The following is a 23,274-nucleotide window of genomic DNA, read 5'->3' as shown; positions in this document are numbered from 1 at the left end:
CAATCTCCTTCCTCACCTCCCACAGTAGCCTGGGATACATCTCATCTGGTCGTGATGACTTATATGACTTCAAGCTTTCCAGTCTGCTGCAAATCATCACTACTATCACCAAGATCCTTTTCCATAGTGACTACTGAAGCAAAATATTCATTAAGTACCTCTGCTATTTCCTCCGGTTCCAGACACACTTTCCCACTGTCACACTTGATAGGTCCTATTCTTTCACATCTTATCCTCTTGCTCTTCACATACGTAGAATGCCTTGGGGTTTCCCTTAATCCTGCCCGCCAAGGTCTTCTCATGGCCCCTTCTGGCTCTCCTAATTTCCTTCTTAAGCTCCTTCCAGTCAGCCTTATAATCTTCCAGATCTCTGACATTACCTAGCTCGAGAACCTTTTGTAAGCTTTTCTTTTCTTCTTGACTAGATTTATTACAGCCTTTGTACACCACGGTTCCTGTCTCCTACCATAACTTCCCTGTCTCATTGGAATGTACCTATGCAGAACTCCACACAAATATCCCCTGAACATTTGCCACATTTCTTCCGTACTTTACCCTGAGAACATCTGTTTCCAATTTAAACTTCCAATTTCCTGCCTGATAGCCTCATAATTCCCCTTAATCCAATTAAACACTTTTCTAACTTGTCTGTTTCTACCTCTCTCCGATGCTATGGTAAAGGAGATGGAATTGTGATCACTATCTCCAAAATGCTCTCCCACTGAGAGATCTGACACCTGACCAGGTTCATTTCCCAATACCAAATCAAGTACAGCCTCTCCTCTTGTAGGCTTATAGAAACATAGAAAACAATACAGGTCTGTCGGCCCACAAAGTTGTGCCAAACATATCCCTACCTTAGAAATTACTAGGCTTACCCATAGTCCTCTATTTTTCTAAGCCCCATGTATCTATCCAAAAGTCTCTTAAAAGACCCTATCGTATCCGCCTCCACCACCGTTGCCGGCAGCCCATTCCACACACTCACCACTCTCTGAGTAAAAAACTTACCCCTGACATCACCTCTGTACCTACTCCCCAGCACCTTAAAACTGTGTCCTCTCGTAGCAACCAATTCAGCCCTGGGAAAAAGCCTCTGACTATCCACACGATCAATGCCTCTCATCATCTTGTACACCTCTATCAGGTCACCTCTCATGCTCCATCGCTCCAAGAAGAAAAGGCCGAGTTCACTCAACCTATTCTCATAAGACATACTCCCCAATCCAGGCAACATCCTTGTAAATCTCCTCTGCACCCTTTCTATGGGTTCTACATTCATCTTGTAGTGAGGCGACCAGAACTGAGCACAGTACTCCAAGTGGGGTCTGACCAGGGTCCTATGTAGCTGCAACATTACCTCTCGGCTCCTAAGTTCAATTCCATGATTGATGAAGGCCAATACACCGTATGCCTTCTTAACCACAGAGTCAACCAGCGCAGCTGCTTTGAGCATTCTATGGACTCGGACTCCAAGATCCCTCTGATCCTCCACTCTGCCAAGAGTCTTACCATTAATACTATATTCTGTCATCATATTTGACTTACCAAAATGAACCACTTCACACTTCACTGGGTTGAACTCCATCTGCCACTTCTCAGCCCAGTTTTGCATCCTATCAATGTGCTGCTGTAACCTCTGACAGCCCTCACACTATCCACAACACCTCCAACCTTTGTGTCATCAGCAAACATCAACATCCCTCCACTTCCTCATCCAGGTCATTTATAAAAATCACAAAGAGTAAGGGTCCCAGAACGGATCCCTTCCAACCTATGTGTCATCAGCAAACTTACTGACCCATCCTTCCACTTCCTCATCCAGAACAGATCCCTGAGGCACACCACTGGTGACCGACCTCCATGCAGAATATGACCCGTCTACAACCACTCTTTGCCTTCTGTGGGCAAGCCAACTCTGGATCCACAAAGCAATATCCCTTGGGATCCCATGCCTCCTTATTATCTCAATAAGCCTTGCATGGGGTACCTTATCGAATGCCTTGCTGAAATCCATATACACTACATCTACGGCTCTACCTTCATCAATGTGTTTAGTCACATCCTCAAAAAATTTAATCAGGCTCGTCAGGCACGACCTGCTCTTGACAAAGCCATGCTGACTATTCCTAATCATATTATACCTCTCCAAATGTTCATAAATCCTGCCTCTCAGGATCTTCTCCATCAACTTACCAACCACTGAGGTAAGACTCACTTGTCTATAATTTCCTGGGCTATCTCTATCCCTTTCTTGAATAAAGGAACAACATGTTCAACTCTCCAATCCTCCAGAACCTCTCCCGTCCCCATTGATGATGCAAAGATCATCGCCAGAGGCTCAGAAATCTCCCCCCTCACCTTTACTGTAGCCTAGGGTACATTTTGTCCAGTCCCGGCGACTTATCCAACTTGATGTTTTCCAAAAGCTCCAGCACATCCCCTTTCTTAATATCTACATGCTCATGCTTTTCAGTCTGCTGGAAGTCATCACTACAATCACCAAGATCCTTTTCCATAGTGAATACTGAAGTATTCATTAAGTACCTTTGCTATTTCCTCCAGTTCCATACACATTCTCCCACTGTCTTATCTACATATTGTGTCAACAAACCTTCCTGAACACACCTAACTAACTACACCCCATCTAAACCCCTTGCTCTAGGGAGATGCCAAATGATATTTGGGAAATTAAAATATCCCAGCACAACAACTCTGTTGTTATTACACCTTTCCAGGTTCCCTATCTGCTTCTCGATATCCCTGTTACTATTGGGCGATTGGGCGGCCTATAAAAAACACCCAGTAAAGTTATTGACCCCTCCCTACTCCTAATCTCCACTCACAGAGACTCCACAGACAACCCCTCCGTGACGTCCACCTTTTCTGCAGCCGTGACACTATCTCTGATCAACGGTGCCACGCTCCCAAAGTGCATGACTGCATTTTCCAACACTGTATTCCATTTGCCACTCTCTTGCCTATTCTTCTCATCTGCCCAAGTCCTTCTGCTGCCCATCTGTTTCCTCAACACCACCTGCCTTTCCATCAAAGTCACTGATTCACAGCTTAAAAAGAAGTGGTCCCAACACCGACCCCTGCGGAACACCACTAGTCACTGGCAGCCAACCTGAAAAGGATCCTTTTATTCCCATTTACAGCCCCCTACCAATCAGCAATGCTCCAACCATGACAGTAACTTAGTTAAGAGCCTCATGTGTGGCACCTTGTCAAAGTTCAAATTTATAACATCTACTGCATCCCTTTTATCTATCCGAAGTATAATCTCTTCAAAGAATTCTGAAAGATTTGATCTTCCCTTAAGGAAACCATACTTTGTCCTATCTTGTCCCGTATCAAGTACTCCATAACCTCATCCTTAACAGTTGACTCCAACATCATCCCAACCACTGAGATCAGGATAACTGTCTATAATTTCCTTTCTTAAGCCTTCCTCCTTTTTTAGAGAGTGGAGTGACATTTGCAATTTTCCAATCTTCTGTTTAACTTAACCCATAAGGATTCAACACCTTGCATTCCTTTTCACATCTTTCTACTGATTTGATGCCATTCTTTAACAGCGGAGCCTGCCACCCACTCTGTCTAACTTCCTATCCCTCTGATACAATATGTAACCTTGGACGTTTAGATCCCGATTACAACTATCCTTCAGGCACAATTCAGAGATGACCACAACATCATACCTGGCAATCTGCAACAAAATCCATCTTATTTCTTATACTCCGTGCATTGAGATATAACATTTTTGAGTATTGTATTTGCTCCGTTTTTGATTCTGCATCCCTAATGCACTGACACTCACCCTGCTGGCTGCAATTATGTCCTATCATCTGCCTGCATACCATCTTTGCTTTTTTTACCATCTGTTCTATCCAAAGTCCCTTCACTCCGATTCCCACCCCGCCTAGCCATAACTTATGTGGCAATTACTGAAGATCCAAATACAGTGAATTCCAGTTCATTGGGACACATTGAGACCAGCACACTTTGGCTCAATTGAGTGGCCCCTCAATTCACTGAAATTTCATGGAAATAGTTAAAAGGGGATTAAAAAAAAGACAAGTTACCATTTAGCTGAGTTACAAATTATGTATTTAAATGAAATACAGCACAAATTAGAACAGGACCAATACTATTACAGTACTGTAAAATTGTGTATTGGTTCCTAATACTTATCGCTGGGGGAATTCAGTGTATGCTGTCATGTTCTTTTGATTGACCGTACATGAACATCATCACAGCAGACATCCAGTACAGATAATGGACTACCTTCATACAAATGCTTTTGATGACTGCATCTTCCAAATTTTCATCTTCATTGTAACATTCAAGATGATTGTCGATACCTACAAATTCTTTGTAGTTCCTAGCTAGTTGAACTAGCTAGGAACTACACACTGAGCACGGGGACTCCCCAGGGTTGCGTGCTCAGTCCACTGCTGTTCACTCTGCTGACCCACAACTGTGCTGCAACACACAGCTCGAACCATATCTTCAAGTTCGCTGATGACACGACCGTGGTGGGGCTCATCAGCAAGAACGACGAGTCAGCTTACAGAGAGGAGGTGCAGCGGCTAACGGACTGGTGCAGAGCCAACAACCTGTCTCTTAATGTGAACAAAACAAAAGAGATGGTTGTTGACTTCAGGAGGGCACGGAGCGACCACTCCCCGCTGAACATCGACGGCTCCTCAGTAGAGATCGTAAAGAGTACCAAATTTCTTGGTGTTCACCTGACGGAGAATCTCACCTGGTCCCTCAACACCAGCTCCATAGCAAATAAAGCCCAGCAGCATCTCTACTTTTTGCGAAGGCTGAGGGAAGTCCATCTCCCACCCTCCATCCTCATCACATTCTACAGGGTTTGTATTGAGAGCATCCTGAGCAGGTGCATCACTGCCTGGTTCAGAAATTGTACCATCTTGGATCGCAAGACCCTGCAGCGGATAGTGAGGTCAGCTGAGAAGATCATCGGGGTCTCTCTTCCTGCCATCACGGACATTTACACTACACGCTGCATTCGCAAAGGAAACAGCATTATGAAGGACCCCATGCACCCTTCATACAATCTCTTCTCCCTCCTGCCATACAGGAAAAGGCTCCGAAGCATTCGGGCTCTCACGACCAGACTATGTAGCAGTTTCTTCCCCCAACCTATCAGACTCCTCAATACCCGAAGCCTGGACTGACACCTTGCCCTAATGTCCTGTTTATTATTTATTGTAAATGCCTGCACTTTTTTTGTGCACTTTATGGAGTCCTGTGTAGGTCTGTAGTTTAGTGTAGCTTTCTCTGTGTTGTTTTTTTATTACGTAGTTCAGTCTAGTTTTTTTGTACTGTGTCATGTAACACCATGCTCCTGAAAAACGTTGTCTCATTTTTAATATGCACTGGACCAGCAGCTCTGGTCGAAATGACAATAAAAGTGACTTGACTTGAATAGTGAAATCATTTCATTTTCACTCCCGACAGTTTCTGATATCTCCAAGCCTGAATGCTTAAAGTCAGTGAGCCAAACTGAATTGTCTTACCGCTTATTTTTCGCCAACTATCAATGATGAAAAATCACTGTTTATAAACACACACACACACACAACTGACGTTAGTTAGAAATAGTTCGGCAAGCCAATTAACGGGCATGGTGTCCCATATAGGAATCCCAGCTATTTTCTTGATTTGTTTTGTTCTTTAAGAGTTGTCCCAAAAAAGCAGATGCCCTGATTAACTCACGGCCTAATTAACCGGAATCCACTGAATATCAGTTCGGTTAACATTAATTATTGTGCTAATAGCAACTGCTAAAACTTCAAACAGATTTGGCAAGTGTGCTTTCCTTTTCTAAAGTCAAAGTTAACTTGTTTCAGTCTGATTATTATTTTCAAAGGGCTCTTTAACATCAGATTTCAGCACTTTCACCAATACTGATGTCAGGCTAACTGGTTGACAGTTTTCTCCTTTCTCTGTTTGAATGGCATCTCCCCTTCACAGGGCTGAGTTCACTCTTACACTGAATTCATCTCGCATCTTCAAAATCAAAAAGATAGCTCTGCCATTCCACATGGGTCCAGTCTACACTCGTCTCTTTTGTGGGATACTTGAAATAGTCCTTGTTTCAGTTTCAGTTAGGGCCCTCCCTATACCTCCTTTTCTAGGTCATTGATACTGCTTCCCACTCACTTACACAACTCCACACTTGCTGCTAATTTTCACTTTGCTGTTGCTGCCAAATCATCTTCCTTCGGGTCCTTGTTTTCTGGACGTTCAGGATTAGCTTGGTGATCAATATCCACCACAAGCCCGTCGATGTCCACAGGTATCCTGATTGTACCTCCAACCAGCTTCCAGTTAGGACCTCGTTTCATAATACTGTTGTACCTGTTCAGTTTATGTCAACTTCCACACCAGAGCATCTACTTTTACCATGGTTTCATCCCCACCACAGTTCTCAGCAGTGTCTGAAACATTTCTGCACTTCCAGCCAGGCACATTACAACCTTCAGCACTCAACGACGACTAACGAGACCTTCTAATTGATTTTCAAACTGGCAAAGTCACCAACCGGTTACATTAGTTCTCCCTCTGCTTATGCTGCTTGACCTGCTTGGTACTTCGAATATTCTCTGATATCTGCAGTACTTTCTATTTCATAATTTCTCCTGTCCGCCCCTATTTGCACCCCCCCCCCCAATGGATAACCTGCTTCCGCTCCCTCTTCTTGTTGGCACCATCACCACTTACGTTGCTCACTCCACCTATCGCAGTCATTCCCTTTATTTTTCTGCTATTCTTTCTCTGCAACCTAAAACATGTTTATTTCTAAATTTGCTAAGTTCTGATGAAACGTTTTTCAACCTGGAACATTAATAGTTTCGCTTTCCACAGACATTGCCTGATTTGCTGGGTACTTTCGGATTTTACATCAGATTTTCAGTATTTGCGGCTCTTGGCACTGTCCTAGGAATGGCATCATCCTGTACATTTCAAGTTCCAAGCCCAACCCTGACAGGCAGCAGCCAAGAATGCCCAGATAAATTTTCACAGGGCTGCATTTATGGTGTTTCACTCTGGGGAAATAACGATCTTCAGTACAGAACTGAAAGTAGCAGCAATTAAATTTCTGGGCAAATAGGTGTGGTTTAAGTTTTATAAAGACTGAAATACAATCTTCACTTAGTAAGAAGGCATTCAAAAAAACTTGAAAAGGAAACTTACCCTGAGTCTCCTGTTAAGGATTTTGGTCTCCCTATCCATGTCATGCTTTTGGTCTTGAAGCTTTTTAACAGTGTCTGTGGATAGTAAGTAACAATTTAAGTATCAAGGATCAACTTTATTCACCATATACATTTACTGTACATCTATGTAAAATTTGCTGTGGTGGGGTGGGAGAGGGAGGGGGAAGAGGGAAGGGGAGGCGAGGGGGAAAAGGGGGGCGGAGAGTGGGTGGGAGAATGAATTCGGAGGGGTAACATACAGAGTACATATTTCAGCATCAGTCAGTCTTCAACCTCCAAATAAACAGAAATAGAATGGAGTTTTGGTGCACAATTTGGATTTTACTGTACTTACTTTCCAGGTCAGAAATGATGAGGTTATCATGGAGTTTGACTGTTCGATGTTGTTCCACTTCATCTTCCAGTTCAAAAATGGTCTCCTTCATGTCATTTATCTCAGTTTCCTTTTCTTCCAGTTCCGCTCTCAATTTTTCAACATTCAGACTAAGTTCATCTATCTGTTTTTTGGCTTCCTCCTGGAAGATTCTGTATTCATCTTCAACCTAAAACAAGAGCTTAAAAATTATCAAGGATACAAAATGATGAAATATTAGACTGAATGCCTAGTTCAGTCTGTGCGTTTTAAAAGGGAAAGGTGCAAAAGAAAAATGAGAAGGAACTACATAATTCATACTTTTAGAGGGAGAGAAAAAAAATGTCTCAAACAATAACCTGGTATATTTACTGGGTTAAGATCACAACAGGTTAAAGATACAGCAAACAGAATTACCCTTCAATTAACTTTGTGTAAATTGGTTACCTGAATGCTGTGTGTGTGTGAGAGAGCTTGTTATGTGCAAATCGGCATATAATACCTGCAACTACATTTACAAATCATTTCACTGGGTGAAGCTGTGAAAGTCGCCAAAGGATAGCATATACTTTTGTCCCTACTGTTGAATAAATTACTCTAAATGGTAACTTGGAATTTCTTCCATTAACTACAAACTAAATTCAAACCATATATGGGTAGGATTCTTGACTATATGGAGGAATGAGGATTCATATGTGTTAAAAAAAAAACATTATCAAGGATCCAAGGGATAGATAAAAAGATAACATTAAAGTAAACATTCCATCTGATTGAACATTTAGGACTTTACAAGAAGTTAGAATAAAAACAAAGCAGTATTTTCTGCTTGTTGGGAATCTTGGAAGCTGAGAGCATACTGTGTCTTGTAAAAGTATTCAGCCCCCAACCCTTTGTTCACATAAATGAGTATTACAATCTGGGAGTTTGATCAATTTGACTGAGATTTTATTTATTTATTTTATTCCTTTTTCACAGTAGAGCCCAGAAAAAAAAAATCAGGTTAAATTGTAAAGCATGAAACACTAAAGATATCAACAGTTCAAAAGTACTTTCAGTGTCTTTGAGATGGTCTTGTACCATTCCTCAGATTTGTGCTTCTCTATCATCGTTTCCCTGTCTTGGCTTGAATGCTTTATTTGGTTCGGTCTGCTAAAAATCTATCATACTATTAGACCTTACAGAGAGGGGGTATTTATTCTTATGAGTTTATTTAAAGTCAGCAGTTCATCTGCCAGTCCAGGTGAAGGATGTCAGCCCAAAATATTGCCTGTCCATTTCCCTCCACGGTTTTTTCAGTGCCTTTGTGATGTTTGCTCCAGATTTCCAGCCGTCTGCAGCCTTCCTGAAAATGTAGGTAGGCTGATTCAGTAACAAATCTGATAATAAGATAATTCAAATAATTTCCCACTCAGGTTCAATAAAGTACTTATTATTATTAAAGGAATTGAACAAATATTTGCAGGGGGAAGAAAGAAGCAGAGTTATGACAAAGGAACAGGAAAGTGAGACAGTTCTTTAAAAAGCAATAGGGGAAGACTGGAAAGTTTCCATCTGTACTGGATGAATCTAGTTACTTGATCTACTGAACAAATTTGGCATCCTGTCAATTATTAATTTACTGTTGATTTTATCTCTACTCTCCAAGGAAAAAAACATTGATCTTCGTCACTGATTATAAAAAGTAATGCTCTCAATCTTCCATTTCATTGCCAACACATCCCCCTCAACTGGGCAGAAGTTTGGGTGACCCAAACACTGACTGAGGTCTACTCTCTGCTCCAACTATATGCCAGTCCCAGAACACCCACCATTCCTCCCGAAGTCCAATCCTCCTATGCAAACTTCCACAGATTTCTTCGCACTTAGGTTGGAAAGAACCAATGAGGAAGGAACATTAATTAAAAGTTGGACTTTTTCCATCATTTGTTGATAATATTAAAACGTAGAGCAGAGAAGCTGGTCTAGAACAACTGAAATACCATCTGGGCCACATACTCGTGGGAATACACACACAAAAAATGCTGGAGGAATTCAGCAGGTCAGGCAGCATCTACGGTGAGGAAATATAATTGACATTTCAGGCCGAGATCCTTCATCAGGACTGATGATGAGTTTATTCTCTCTCATCAGGACTGTTTATTCCTCAAGACATTGTGCATTCTATGAGTGTTACTCTGGATTTCCAGCATCTGCAGAATCTCTTGAATACTCATGTATAGTGCTGGACACTAAATTACAGGAAAGGTCTGAACGCACTAGAGAGGGGAAATGAGAATATGACTAAGGATGAAGTGAACCTTACTGGAGGAATACACAACTCAAACACGGGTAAGCATTTCAGGTAGAAATTGTTTACACAGAATGCTAAATGATATGAAATTTTATGGATTCAAACCAAGTAAGTGCACTGACAAATCAACAGCACATTTAAGTATTTAATGCCCAAGGTAGATAAATTTCACATAACCCAAAAAATACTTGTACAAGCCCTTTTACCTCCCTTAGATGTGACAACTGAGCACTACTTTAACTCATTATACCTTGGTTAAGGTATCCTGTAGTCGATTAGCATCATTACGAATATGGGCCAGTTCCTCCTGGAGGTTGTTGTACAAGGCCTCTATTTTCTCTTTATCCAGTCGTGTTGTCTCCAACAGTTCCTGTAAATCTGATTTATCACCTGCATTGTGAAAAGCATACAGTTCTGCAACTTTCTGTTTCTCGTGTTCTAACAGAGCCTTGAACCTGTTTAGCTCAATCTGATCATTTGCAACAGTTACTTTATATTCTTCCAGTGCTCCAGCGAGTGCCGTTTTGGCCTTTTGCTCGGAATCTATGATCCGTTCCATTTGGTGGTTACGCTCTTTCAGAGCACCTATCAATTCCTGAGCATCCTTGTTGTCTTGCTCTGCCATTTTCAGAGTGTTGCTTAAATGCTGCTGTACTCCAAGAAGCTGCTCACGTTCAAAACGTGCATTTTCAGCAAGATCCATATAACGCTGCTCCAGTTCCATGTAGCGGCCACTTTTTACATCTTCGTCTAGAACGTACGAAATGTGGTGCTCATCCAGTAAAGAAAGAAAATACTCATTCTGTCTGCTGAAGTGCTCCAGTTTATCACTTTGCTGACATAAGGAATCCATCAGAATGGCTTTTTCCTCCCCTAACTTCTCATTTTCAGAGTTCAGCTCCTGTGTAATCTGCTGCAGGTCCGCCAGCTCCTGGAGGGTAGCCTGAAGCTCCTCTGCCGTGCTGTGTTGGTTCTCTTCCATTTGGTGAATGCGCTCTGTTAAACAGGCCACTGAGACTTCGCTTACGTTACCGCTGCTCCCCTTCCTTGACCGCTCCCTGCTCGGTGCACCCTCCGATTCAGACGATGAGGAGGGAGCATCTAATGCGTCATCGCTGGAAGTAAGAGGCTGGTAGACCTCACTGGATTCGCTGTCCAGGTTATCAAGCGAATTGCTGCGGTTGTCAGTTAAAGTGTTCTCATCCTGGCTCAGCAGGTCTTCCATGGAACCGAGTGCTGATCCCTCCACTGAGGAAGTTAATGTCCCACCATCACTCTGGTTGCCAGCAACCACCTCAGGACTTGAGGACTGAAAGCCAAACAGCTTCTCCGCACTGTCTACCTTTTGTTCCAAAGAGAAACCAAGAGCATTTAGACGATCTTTCAGCATTCGGTTCTCATTTTTCATCTGGTTCAGCTCGTCCCGGATTGTACTGTTCTGCTCTTCCAGCTGGAGAAGACTGGATTCTATGTCTCTGGACTGATGGGGTACAGCACTCTCTTTCGCCTCAGTCTTCCCCTCTCCTTCAGGTAAATCATTGTTCAGTCCAAGTTGGGAACGCATATCTCGAAGCTCATTTCTCAGATGCAGAATCTCCACGTCCTTATTTTTAGCCAAAGCCAGGAGATCTTTCACCTTTGCCTCCAGAGCAACTTTGTCACTGATCTGGCCATCAGATTTCGATTTACTAATCCGAGCGTCAGACTCCGCTGCCATCCGACCTTGTGACCGTTTAATGACATCATTACCTCCCTGGTTGGCAGATGATAACTTTTTGATTGTGCTTTGTCGTGACCGGTCACGAGTTTTGTCTCTGCCACAACTGATCTCTTTACTTCCTGCAGCTAGATTCCGTCTGGATGTAGCACTCAAACCTGAATAAATGAAAATAAACAAAATTCTTAATCCTCCATAAATCACACCTAAAATATAATTTTACTAGCTATACAGTGATTTTTCTTCTCAACCAATTGTGGTTTCATAACAAGAAATCTCGCGAAACATCTCTGTCAATCTTCTCAAAACTATAGTTACCTGTGTGATACTGTTTTATTGAAATGGAAATCTTGGTGTTGATTTGTGAGGAAACGAGCAGTTGGCCTGAACTGCAGTGGGGTTATACTACAAAAATAAGTCCTGCTGAATTTATAGAGGGACTTGGTGAGATGAAATTGGGAGTGTTATGCGAAGTACCTCGGAAAGGACCCGCTTGGTTTGGAATTCCTGCAGTAGAGATTTGCTGGCTTTATTTCTGGGATAGAGGCGAAACTGTAACAGGATAGAGTAGGTAAAAATGCAGAAAAATGGCAGGGAAATATTGGCTTACAACACCATTGAAAATAAAAGCGTGCCAAATGAATGTTAGAATGGGAAACGTCTTTTTCTGCATGTAGGCTATTTGATGTTTTCTTGAACGGGTTCTTTGTTTTGTGGCTGCCTGCTGGAGGGTAAATCTCAGAGTTGCATTCTGTATACATATTTTGATGTAACGCGCTGTAAGGTTTCACTGCTAATGTAATGGCTTCTCTGTAATTTTCACTGCTGAGGTAACGGTTTCTCTGTAGCAGCAATGTTTGGGTTATGGCTGGAGATAACAGGATGCATGTTAGACAATAAGAGATTGTTGCTGTGTCTTGTGAGTCTGGAAAGATGTTTTCTCGGGGTCTTTTGTTGAGGAGAGATGAAGAGGGAAGACGCGTGTGGAGAGAGCTGGTAGACCACCGGACGGTGTGGACTGGGATCTGAGGGTCCGAAGGTCAGCGATGCTTGGAGGAGACCGATGGTGGAAGAAGGACGACTGAGTGAGCTGGAATGTGACTTTGACTTGACTTGGGCCCTTTTTAAATTTTCATTACTAACCCTATATTCACATTAAGATTCATAAAGTTCAATCATTTATTTGCTTATGTTGTGCTGTCTGATATTTTGCACTGGGTTTGTTACTGGGGGTACATTACACAGCACCCACACAAACGTGATTACCCAGTTTGGCAGGGCCGAAGGCTGTTTCCCTAGACGGACGTGAGCTGGCCGAGCCTGAGGGTTACATTGATAATAAATGTACTTTGAATGAACAGTGGGAGCACCTTCACCAGAAAGACTACAGTTGGTTGAGACATCAACTTGACATCATTTTCTCAATGATGGGCAAAGAATGACATCAATAGCTACAACCTGTAAAAGGAAATCTGTTCAAGGTAGCTTGCCGTGTTTAATTACAGCCTCATTTCCACATCACAAAAGTGATTACATCTCAGAAGTACTTTGCTTTTGAGATGTTCTGAAACACAAACCAAAGACACCACAGTAACACTAAGTAATAACATGTACAGGAGCTATTTGCCCACTCATTCTTGCTCCATCATTCAGAATTTATATCATGGCTGATTTACCTCAAGCATCATTTTCCCGTCCTACATACACATTGCCACTATAAAAAATATTCACCCCACTTGGAAATTTTCATGTTTTATTGTTTTACAACATTGAATCACAGTGGACTTAATTTGGCTTTTTTGACACTCACCAACATAAACAAGACTTTCATACCAAAGCCAAAACAAATTTCTACAAATTGGTCTAAATTTATTACAATTAATAAACACAATAATTCACTGCATAATTTCTCACTCCCTTCAAGTCAGTATTTAGTAGATGCACCTTAAGCAACAATTACAGCTTCCAGTCTGTGTGGATAGGTCTCTATCAGCTCTGCACATCTGGACACTGCAATTTTTCCCCATTTTCCTTCACAAGACTGCCCAAGCTCTGTCATGATTGTACGGGGATCATGAGTGAACAGCCTTTTCAAATCCAGCCACACATTCTCAATGGACTGAGGTCTGGACACTGACTTGACCACTCCAGAACATTAACTTTGTTGTTTTTAAGCCATTCCTGTGTAGCTTTAGCTTTATGCTTGGGGTCACTGTCTTGCTTGTCCTTCAATGTTGTTAAACAATAAAACATGAAAAATTCTAAGGGAGTGAATACTTTTTATAGGCATTGGATCCCATATTAATTTAAGATGCTGTGAATAAACTTAATACTAAGCCTTCAAAGCCCTCCAGGATGGGGAGTTCCAAACCTAAACACATTTCAGCACTAAATGACCCCTTCTCCTCAAACTGTCCTCTGTGTCCTAGACTCTTTAATTAACAAAAGCATCCTTCCTGCATTTAGCCTGTCAAGTCTGTTATAAGTTCCAGTGAGATTTCTACTCACTTGGAGATACTGCAAAGATTTAGGAGGTCAAGCAGGGAAGTCTGGACACTGGGGACCGTTGGAGCTGCTCTCAAGAGCTTGGAAATACACTGCACAAGCTGAGGCTGACATAGGAAATTACTACTGGGATTGAGTTTCTGGGAACTGTTATTGCAAGTATTTATCATCGGAATGTGACAACATGAAATACCTTATGCTTGCATCCTTGTCTCTGAAGGAGCTGAGAATCAGAGTTTTTGAGCCACTGTGAAGGTTAATGTTCTCAACTTAAAGGCTGAGAACAAAGCCCAGAGGCCTTGCCATTCCAGTCTTCAACAATGACTGTCTGTGGTCAGATTTCAAATCATGGCAGACAGTACTGAAGAAAACAATAAGGCTGCCTCCACCTTTGGCTTCTCCTGTTCCTCTTCACTGACTAGAAAGTTTAATTATACAGAATTCAATTATCTTTTTGTACCATTGTTAATCATACTTAAACAGTAAAGAATGAGAAATTGGTGCTGCCTCACCCTACACCAATTCATCACTACCTCAACAAAAACACTCATGCCCAATGGACCCACTCTGAAATTGTTTATATAGCAGTCAAAACATTGCCATACAAAGAGGAGGAACAGGCTTATGCCTGTCCTCATCAGAAACTGAAATTATTTGTTTGTTCTTCTCTCACTCTCCTGTCACTGGCCCTCTTCATACTCCTTAAGTGGTGCTGTAAATAGGGAAAAAGCTGTAAAGGATGACAGGCTATAGATTGCATGCAGACTGGCATAGTATTGGTGATGACATTTCATCCCTTCAAACGTGAGTTGGTGCATGGAAGGCAGAGGAATAAGACATATCCAGCAAATTATGGGAAGCTAAGGAAAGATGATGAACTTGGGAATTCACATTCATAATTCCTTGAAATAGCAACAGTTTAGGGTGGTAAATATGGGATGTTGCATGCTCGCCTTCATGGGCTACGGAACACAGTAGCTGAGAATGTTATGCTGCAAATTTAAAAAACACCAGTTAGATTGTAGGAGTTTTGGAATGTAGTTCTGGTCACCAAATCACAGTAAAGATACAGTGGTTCTACAGAAAAGATTCATCAGCATGCTGCCTGGATTGGAGAACTTTAGTTACGTGGAGAGAAAGATAGGCTGGGTTTGTTTATCCTGGAAAGGAGGAGACAGAGGTGGCAACAGAATGAAGAATATAAAATTCTGAAGCATAGATAAGGTAGATTAATTTAGAATTTTACCATGATTTGGGTATCAAAAATAAGAAGGCATAAATTTAAAAAAGAAGGCTTTTTATCACAAACAAGAGAAAATCTGCAGATGCTGGAAATCCGAGCAACATACACAAAATGATGGAGGAACTCTGCAGGCCAGGCAGCATCTATGGAAAAGAGTACAGTCAATGTTTCAGGCGGAAACTCTTCAGCAGGACTGGAGAAAAAAAGCTGAGGAGTAGATTTTTAAAAGTGGGGGGAGGGGAGAGCAAATCACCAGATGATAAGTGAAACCTGGAGAGGGAAGGATGAAGTAAAGAGCTGTGAAGTTGATCATTGAAAGAGACAGAAGATTGAATTTTTTGAGGATGTGACTAAACACAATGATGAAGGAAGAGCAGTAGATGTAGTGTATATGGATTTCAGCAAGGCATTTGATAAGGTACTCCCTGCAAGGCTTATTGAGAAAGTAAGGAGGCATGGGATCCAACGGGACATCGCTTTGTGGATCCAGAACTGGCTTGCCCACAGAAGGCAAAGAGTGGTTGTAGACAGGTCATATTCTGCATGGAGGTCGGTGACCAGTGGAGTGCCTCAGGGACCTGTTCTGGGACCCTTACTCTTTGTGATTTTGATAAATGACCTGGATGAGGAGGTGGAGGGATGGGTTAGTAAGTTTGCTGTTGACACAAAGGTTGGAGGTGTTGTGGATAGTGTGGAGGGCTATCGGAGGTTACAGGGGGACATTGATAGGATGCAAAACTGGGCTGAGAAGTGGCAGATGGAGTTCAACCCAGATAAGTGTGAAGTGGTCCATTTTGGTAGGTCAAATATGATGGCAGAATATAGTATTATTGGTAAGTCTCTTGGCAGTGTGGAGGATCAGAGGGATCTTGGGGTTTGAGTCCATAGGACACTCAAAGCAGCTGCACAGGTTGACTCTGTGATTAAGAAGATGTACGGTGTATTGGCCTTCATCAATTGTGGAATTGAATTTAGGAGCCGAGAGGTAATGTTGCAGCTATATAGGACCCTGGTCAGACCCTACTTGATTTATTGATGATTTTGAGTTGTTTACGTTATAACCAGAGAACTGCAAAACAATTCAATCTGTTGCATTAAGTTTGGAATACTGATGGATAAATTTGTTAAAAAAAGAATCACATCGTCAGCATATAAGGAAATTCTATGTTCCTGTTCTCCTAGCTGGATGCCCGACAGGCCTGTCTGCATTCTTATTGCCATAGCCAGGGGTTCTATGGCCAGTATAAACAACATTGGTGACAAAGGGCATCCCTGGTGAGTAGATCCCTCCAAGATGGCTGGTTTAGAAACTACACTATTTGTTAAGACACTGGCTATAGGGTTTGTATATAAAATCTGAATCCATTTAAGGAAGTTCTTTCCAAATCCAAATCTAGACAATACATTCAATAAATTTGGCCATTCTATTTTATCGAAGCCCTGCTGAACATCCAGTGATAATACTGCTGTACCTTTAGTGTCAAACTTTTCATGAATGATGTCAAGAACTCTTCTAATATTATGGAATTCTTGGCGTTTTTGCACAAAACCATTCTGATCATTATGAACTCGATGTGGGATACAAGGATCCAATCTTCTTGCTAAGGCTTTACAAAGTATTTTTGTGTCCGATCTAATTAGACTTATCGGTCTTATCCCGGGGGGGGGGGGGGGTGTTAATCACAACCGGAATGCAGCGATATTCAAAGGGGGTTCCTTATCTCCAGTCTATTCCGCAATTTAGTTTTTGTGGCTCTCAGCACTTGCTTCTGTCCTGCTTGCTCATGTTTTTTCCACTCAAAAAAGTCTACCGGTTTGTCTTTAAGTGCAGGGTGCTTGGACTCAAGGTACCGAAGCAGTTTTGAGGGCTTCATTGTCGCATTAGACAGTCTCCGGGCCCAAACTCCAGCCTCCCGCCCGCCGCCTTGGCCAGGTGTGGTTGGTCATGGGGGGGGGGTGAGAGGACAAGGTAAAGGCCAGAGGTCTCTGTGCCAGGGCCCTGACGGTCGCAGTCCGGAGACAGCGACCGACCAAGCGAGGAGTGTGACAGGGCGCGCACCGCTCCCCGCCCCGCCATAGGTAGGTAGGATCTATCAGCCGACAAAAGTTTGGCTCGAGGGATGACTTGCAGTAGATTGCAGCAAGGTAGCTGCTCTGCTACTTATGAAACCCTGAGCCCGAATTAGGTCTGCAAATATTTTAGCACCGGGTTCCCCACAAACATTCTGTGTGCTAAACAAGTTTAGAGGCGGCGCCCATCTGTCCACGCTCCAGACCAGTAGCAACTGCACTTCTCACCGGCCGGTTACCCAAGGCCAACCAATGATCCCTGGCGTGAGGGTATCACTGCGTTTAGGCGACTGATAACCTCGCGTGGGTAATGACTTCGCGTGTGTTCAAGTTCAACAGTGGGCGTGACAGGGAATGAGGAAAGGTGCAGCTGACCCATATTGTTTCATATCGACAGATCTTATCCTTTCCTCACGGCCCGGTAGCACATGCTTTGCAGCCCGGTACCGGTATGTGGCCCAGTGGTTGGGGACCACTGCTGTAGGAGGTTTGCTTGGCTTCAAGATCATTGCCAGCCTTAAAGAGGGTGGGAGAGTTCCATTCCAATAAGATTCGTCATACATACTTAAGAGTAATTTTTCTCGAAATGTTTTGTAAAATTCAATTGGCAGGCCGTCAGGCCCTGGCATTTTACCACTGTTAATATTTTGGATAGCCTGTGATAACTCTTTGATTGTTGAACCTCTATCTAACTCCTTTTTTGCATCTTCTGTCAGTGTCTGGAATTAAAACTGATCAAGAAATTTGTCCCGTTCTTCTGAGGCTTGGGGGCATTCTGATCTATATAAATGTTCATAAAATTCTCTAAAACTGTTATTAATTTCCAATGGGTCTACTATTAGGCTTCCTGAAGAGGTTATTATATTGCTAATTGCTCTATCAGACTGTATTTTTTTAATTCTCCATGCCAAAAGTCTCCCAGCTTTTTCTCCTTGATCGTAATAAGATTGTTTCAGCCACATTAAACTCTTTGCAGCTTTATCAGCAGATAATTTATTATATTTGGCTCTCAAAAGTAGCAGATCTCTTTGTTTTGTTGGATTATCCCTTTCATTTAGTTCTATCTCTAAAGATTTAATTTATTTTTCCGAAGTTTCCATCTCTATTTTTTGTTGTTTGGACTTGCAGCTTGTATAAATGATGATTTCTCCTCTTATATATGCCTTGAACGCCTCCCATCTCGTGCCGGCACTAGTCTGATCTGTAGTTATCTCAAAATAACTATCTATCTTAGTTCCCACAGATTTAACAAAGTCTGGATTTTGTAGCCATCGCAGCTGAAATCGCCAGTTAGGGGAACTGTGAATAAATTTCTCTATATGAATACTTAATGAAATGCCAGTATGGTCACTTATTACTATGCTATCATACCGGCAACTTTTAATCTTTGATAAGAGCTCTCTTGAGACAAGAAAGTAATCAATACGAGAACGAGATTTACATATACTTGAATGACAAGAGTATTCTGCCAGGATTTTGTTCTCTCCATACTTCAGCCAAATTTATATCCACAATGTATTGTTTTAGTAATTTTCTAGTTTGTGCCTTATAGGTATCACAGCCTGTAGAGCCATCCATTACTGGGTACAATTAAACTCTCCTCCAATGATATAAAAGCCTCGTAAAGTGGACAAAGTTAGGAAGAAATCTTCATATAATCTAGGACTGTCCTCATTTGGGCCACATATACTGACGAGGTTTAATGTGAAAGAGAGGATATTACCTCGCACAATAACATACCTTCCGGCTGAGGCTTGGATTGTTTTCATAGTTTGAAACGGTATCGTTCTATGGATAAGTACACCTCTAGCATAGTTGTTGTATGTTGCATGTATTAATTGGCCAGGCCATCTATTCCGTACCAGTTTAATATCTGAAACTGTCAGATGGGTTCCTTGGAAAAAAATTATTTTGGACTGTTTGATCCTATTTATAACCTGTTTCAGTTTGGTTAATTTTTTTTAGTCCCCGAACACTCCAGCTCGTGACTTTTATATTAAAGATATTCCGAGTGCTCGTCTGTTCCATATATAGTACGTGTCAATTATACCAGGAAAAGGAGTAAGAAATATTATTGCTGTGTTGGATGCACGACACACATACAACAAAAAACACATACATTTACACATACAGACATTTGAACTCTTGAATTCCCCCTCCCTTACTCAAAACAAAGAACTGTAGAGCTTGTGCTGATCCACTCTGTGGAGAGCAGTTAAAGTATGAGAACCTAACTCCATAGGCAACTAGTGGTGTCCGTCAACCACGCCCCTTATTATATATTAGAACATTATATCCTCAACCCATTTAGCATTGAAATAAAGCCAAAGTAGCCACTGAACTGTATGCCAGTACTGTCTATTATAAATGTTCATTCAGGTCCATGGAGTCCCATCTCAATAGAATTAAGGTTTCAACAAACAAAAACGTTGTAAACAATAAAACTAGGCAAAATAATAAAGCTATTCTGCTGGTATAAACAACCTCTTAAATACAGCATCTTTTCAAGAATAGAATAAAAGAGGCTGAAGTGGCAGTTCTAGTAAAAGGAAAATAAAGGAAGAGAGAAAGCTCCTCTGTCATCAAAGATTGCCATCATCCAAATCATTTCATCTTCTCATAGCTACCGTCAGACATGAGGTACAGAAGTCTGAAGTACCACACCATCAGGCTGAAGAATAATTATGCACTTTCCCATAACCATGACCCAAAGTTACAGCTTTAATCATTACCTCAGTATAGCAACACTGTGACCAGTTTTCATTACAATGGACTTTGTTTCTGAATAACTGAGCAAGTACAGCAGTTCGTAAACAAGACACGATCTAAGTAAAAGATATCTTACTACAACTGTGCTGGGTTTTGGTGAAGATGTTCGCAGTTTTCCTCTCCTTTTCATGCTATGAGGGGAATTCAGCAAAGATCCACCTGATAGGTTTCTGGAATGGCTGTACTGTCATAGGACAAGAAATTTAGACAACTGCACCAACGTTTGCCAGCATTAAGAATGAGAATGGACCTGACTGAAACTTACCAAATTTTGATGGGATTGGACAGATTAGGTGCAGGAAACACGTCCCTTGCGATGGGCAATTCCAGAAGCAGTGGTCAAAGGATAAAGATATAGATACAAGCCACTTAGGACTGAGATACTTATTCACCCAGAGCAGTGAACCCGTGGAATTCTTAACCAACTGAGAATAAATTATTAAATATATTAAAGGATTCGGACACCCTAAATATGATTAAAGAATTCAAGGCTATAGTGAGAAAGCAAGAACAGGATACTGCATTTGGATGGTTAGACATGATCATTTTGAGGTTATAGAGATTCTCTATTTGTCATTTGTACATTCTGTGAAATGCATTGCCTGCGTCGGGGATGTGCAGCGTCAGCCTGCAAGTGTTGCCACACTGTTGGTGCCGACATAGCATGTGCACAACTCACTAACACTAACTCACACATCTATAAAATGCAGGAGAAACCCCAGCACCCGGAAGAAACACACACAATCACGGGGAGAACATACAAACAAACTCCTTACGAAAATCAGCAGGAACTGGACCCAATCTCAGGGTGGTATACTGCATATATTCTTTGAACCTTGAATCTTACAGCTAGCACTGTAAAGGGTTGCACTAACCACTATGCCAGTGTTGTGCCCAAAAGGAACAAACTCAAGACCAAATGAACCTGCGCTGCTTTTAATTTCTGTTTCTGTCTCCTCAGAACCATCTCCTGAATGTTATCTCCTCTAGCGAGGCCTGCAGGTCCCCTCCAAGCTGCACAATGGAAACATGTCCTGGTCTAAGTTCAGTAACTGTCCATCCACACCACCCTTGGGAGTACACTGTCTCCTGTAAGACAGTGGTTCGGAGCCTGCCCCCACCTTCATAATGGACAATAAATTTCGGCCTTGATGGCAACACCCATATCCCCCCCCCAAAACAAATTATATGTGTGCACTGAACTTGCTTCTGAAATTCAGTGTTCCTAAAGGAGTATATAATGAGATCATGAAAGGTGCTTGAAACCTGCCGGACAAATTGAAAAGGCTTTTAAAGGATTGAATAAGTTCTTTAATATTATGAATAAAAGTTCCAGTGAAAAATCAAATTGGCCTCGTGGAGGATGGATCACAGATGCAGAGTTAAATCCACAATCTCATTATCAGGGGATTCTGATAACTCAGCACCAGGTGGATCATTGCCACTCCCACAGTACCCATTCACACACCATTCTCACACACTCCATTACACACTGAAACTCCACCATAAACACTGGAATAACGGAGCACAAAAGCACAGAAACAGGCTCTTCAATTCACCTAGCCCATGACAAACTATTATTCTGTCTACAAACATGAGAAAATCTAAAGCAACACACACAAAATGCTGGAGGAACTTAGCTGGTAGACAGCATCGAAGGAAAAGAATACAGTCGACATTTTGGGCGGAGATCATTGGACAGGATTGGAGGGAAAAAAGGATGAGTGAAGGTTAGAGGGGAGGAAGAAGTACAAGGTGGTAGGTGATAGGTGAAATCAGAAGAGGAGGAGGGGGTGAAGTAAAGAGCTGGGAAGTTTATTGGTGAAAGAGATAAAGGGCTGGAGAAGGGGGAATCTGATAGGAGAGGACAGAAAACCATGGAAGAAAGGGAAGGAGGAGGAAGAGGTAAAGAGATAATGTGAGAGGGGGAAACAGGAATGGAGAATGGTGGAGGACAGGGAAATTGCTGGAATTATTGTTCTGTCTGGCCCCATCAACCTGCATCTGGGCATAGCCTTCCATACCCCTCCCACCCATGTACATACCCACATTTCACTTAAAAATTGAAATTGAACCCACATCCACCACTCCCATTGGCAGCTCATTCCACACTTGAACCACCCTCCAGGTCAAGAAGTTCCCCACAAACATACTACCTTTCACCTTTAACATATCACCTTTCACCTTTAACATATCACCTTTCACCCTTAACATATCACCTTTCACCCTTAACATACCACCTTTCACCTTTAACATATCACCTTTCACCTTTAACATATCAAGTTCAGGTTGTCCTCGGTGGAAAAGAGTCTGCTTGCATTTATCCAATCTATATCCCTTACAATTTTGAATACCTCCATCAAATTTCCCCCAATTCTCCTTAGATCTAGAAAATAAATTTATAACCTTTCAATCTCTTCCTATCACTTGTGTCCCCAAACCCAGTAAAATTCTTGTGAGTTTTCTCTGTACTCTTGCAGTCCTTCCTGCAGGCGGATGGCCAGAACTGCACACAACACTCCAACCTCACCAACATCTCATACAACTTCATTAGGACATCCCAATCCCTGTAGTCAATACTTCGATTTAGACCACAGGATATAGGAGCAGAATTAGGCCATTTGGCCCATCAAGTCTGCTCCATCATTTTATCATAGCTGATCTATTTTTCCTTTTGAATTGAGTTTCAGTTTATTGTCATTTAGAAACCACGACTGCAATGCAGTTAAAAAATTAAACAACGTTCCTCCAGAATGAAATTGCAAAAGCACACAACAGAACAGACTACACCAGAAAATCCACATAACGTTTGGCAATCCCCAATCCAGAGTCCGGAGAGGCTGCTGCGTATTAATATCGTGATACCGTCTTAGCGCGTTCCCCAGAAAGGAGCTCCAAACCCACCAGACAAAATAAGACTACCCAGATACACCAAGTCAGGAGAGCAACTCTACCACCCAACAAACCAAAAACTAAAGCTACAAGACCTACACAAAACCACATAGTTACAACATATAGTTACAACAGTACCAACAATACCATAATTGATTAAAAAAAACACACCATGGGCACAGT

General features: G+C 41.9%; 1 protein-coding gene across 5 annotated transcripts in view; it reads right to left on the bottom strand.

The window, feature by feature from the left end:
• Window positions 1-23,274, bottom strand: part of specc1la (sperm antigen with calponin homology and coiled-coil domains 1-like a) — a 257,566-nt gene that overhangs the window by 163,943 nt on the left and 70,349 nt on the right. For all 5 annotated transcript variants that reach the window (XM_073055575.1, XM_073055574.1, XM_073055576.1 and 2 more), the window contains 3 exons: window positions 10,146-11,770; window positions 7,588-7,795; window positions 7,234-7,307 (listed from right to left, as the gene is read on the bottom strand). In XM_073055575.1, coding sequence (XP_072911676.1) covers window positions 7,234-7,307; window positions 7,588-7,795; window positions 10,146-11,770 — 1,907 coding nt within the window. The remainder of the gene's footprint in view (window positions 1-7,233; window positions 7,308-7,587; window positions 7,796-10,145; window positions 11,771-23,274) is intronic.

Source organism: Hemitrygon akajei, chromosome 9, assembly GCF_048418815.1.
Source record: "Hemitrygon akajei chromosome 9, sHemAka1.3, whole genome shotgun sequence".
NCBI lineage: Eukaryota > Metazoa > Chordata > Chondrichthyes > Myliobatiformes > Dasyatidae > Hemitrygon > Hemitrygon akajei.
Note: the sequence above shows the minus strand (reverse complement) of the source record. Positions and strands in the feature narration are given on the sequence as shown.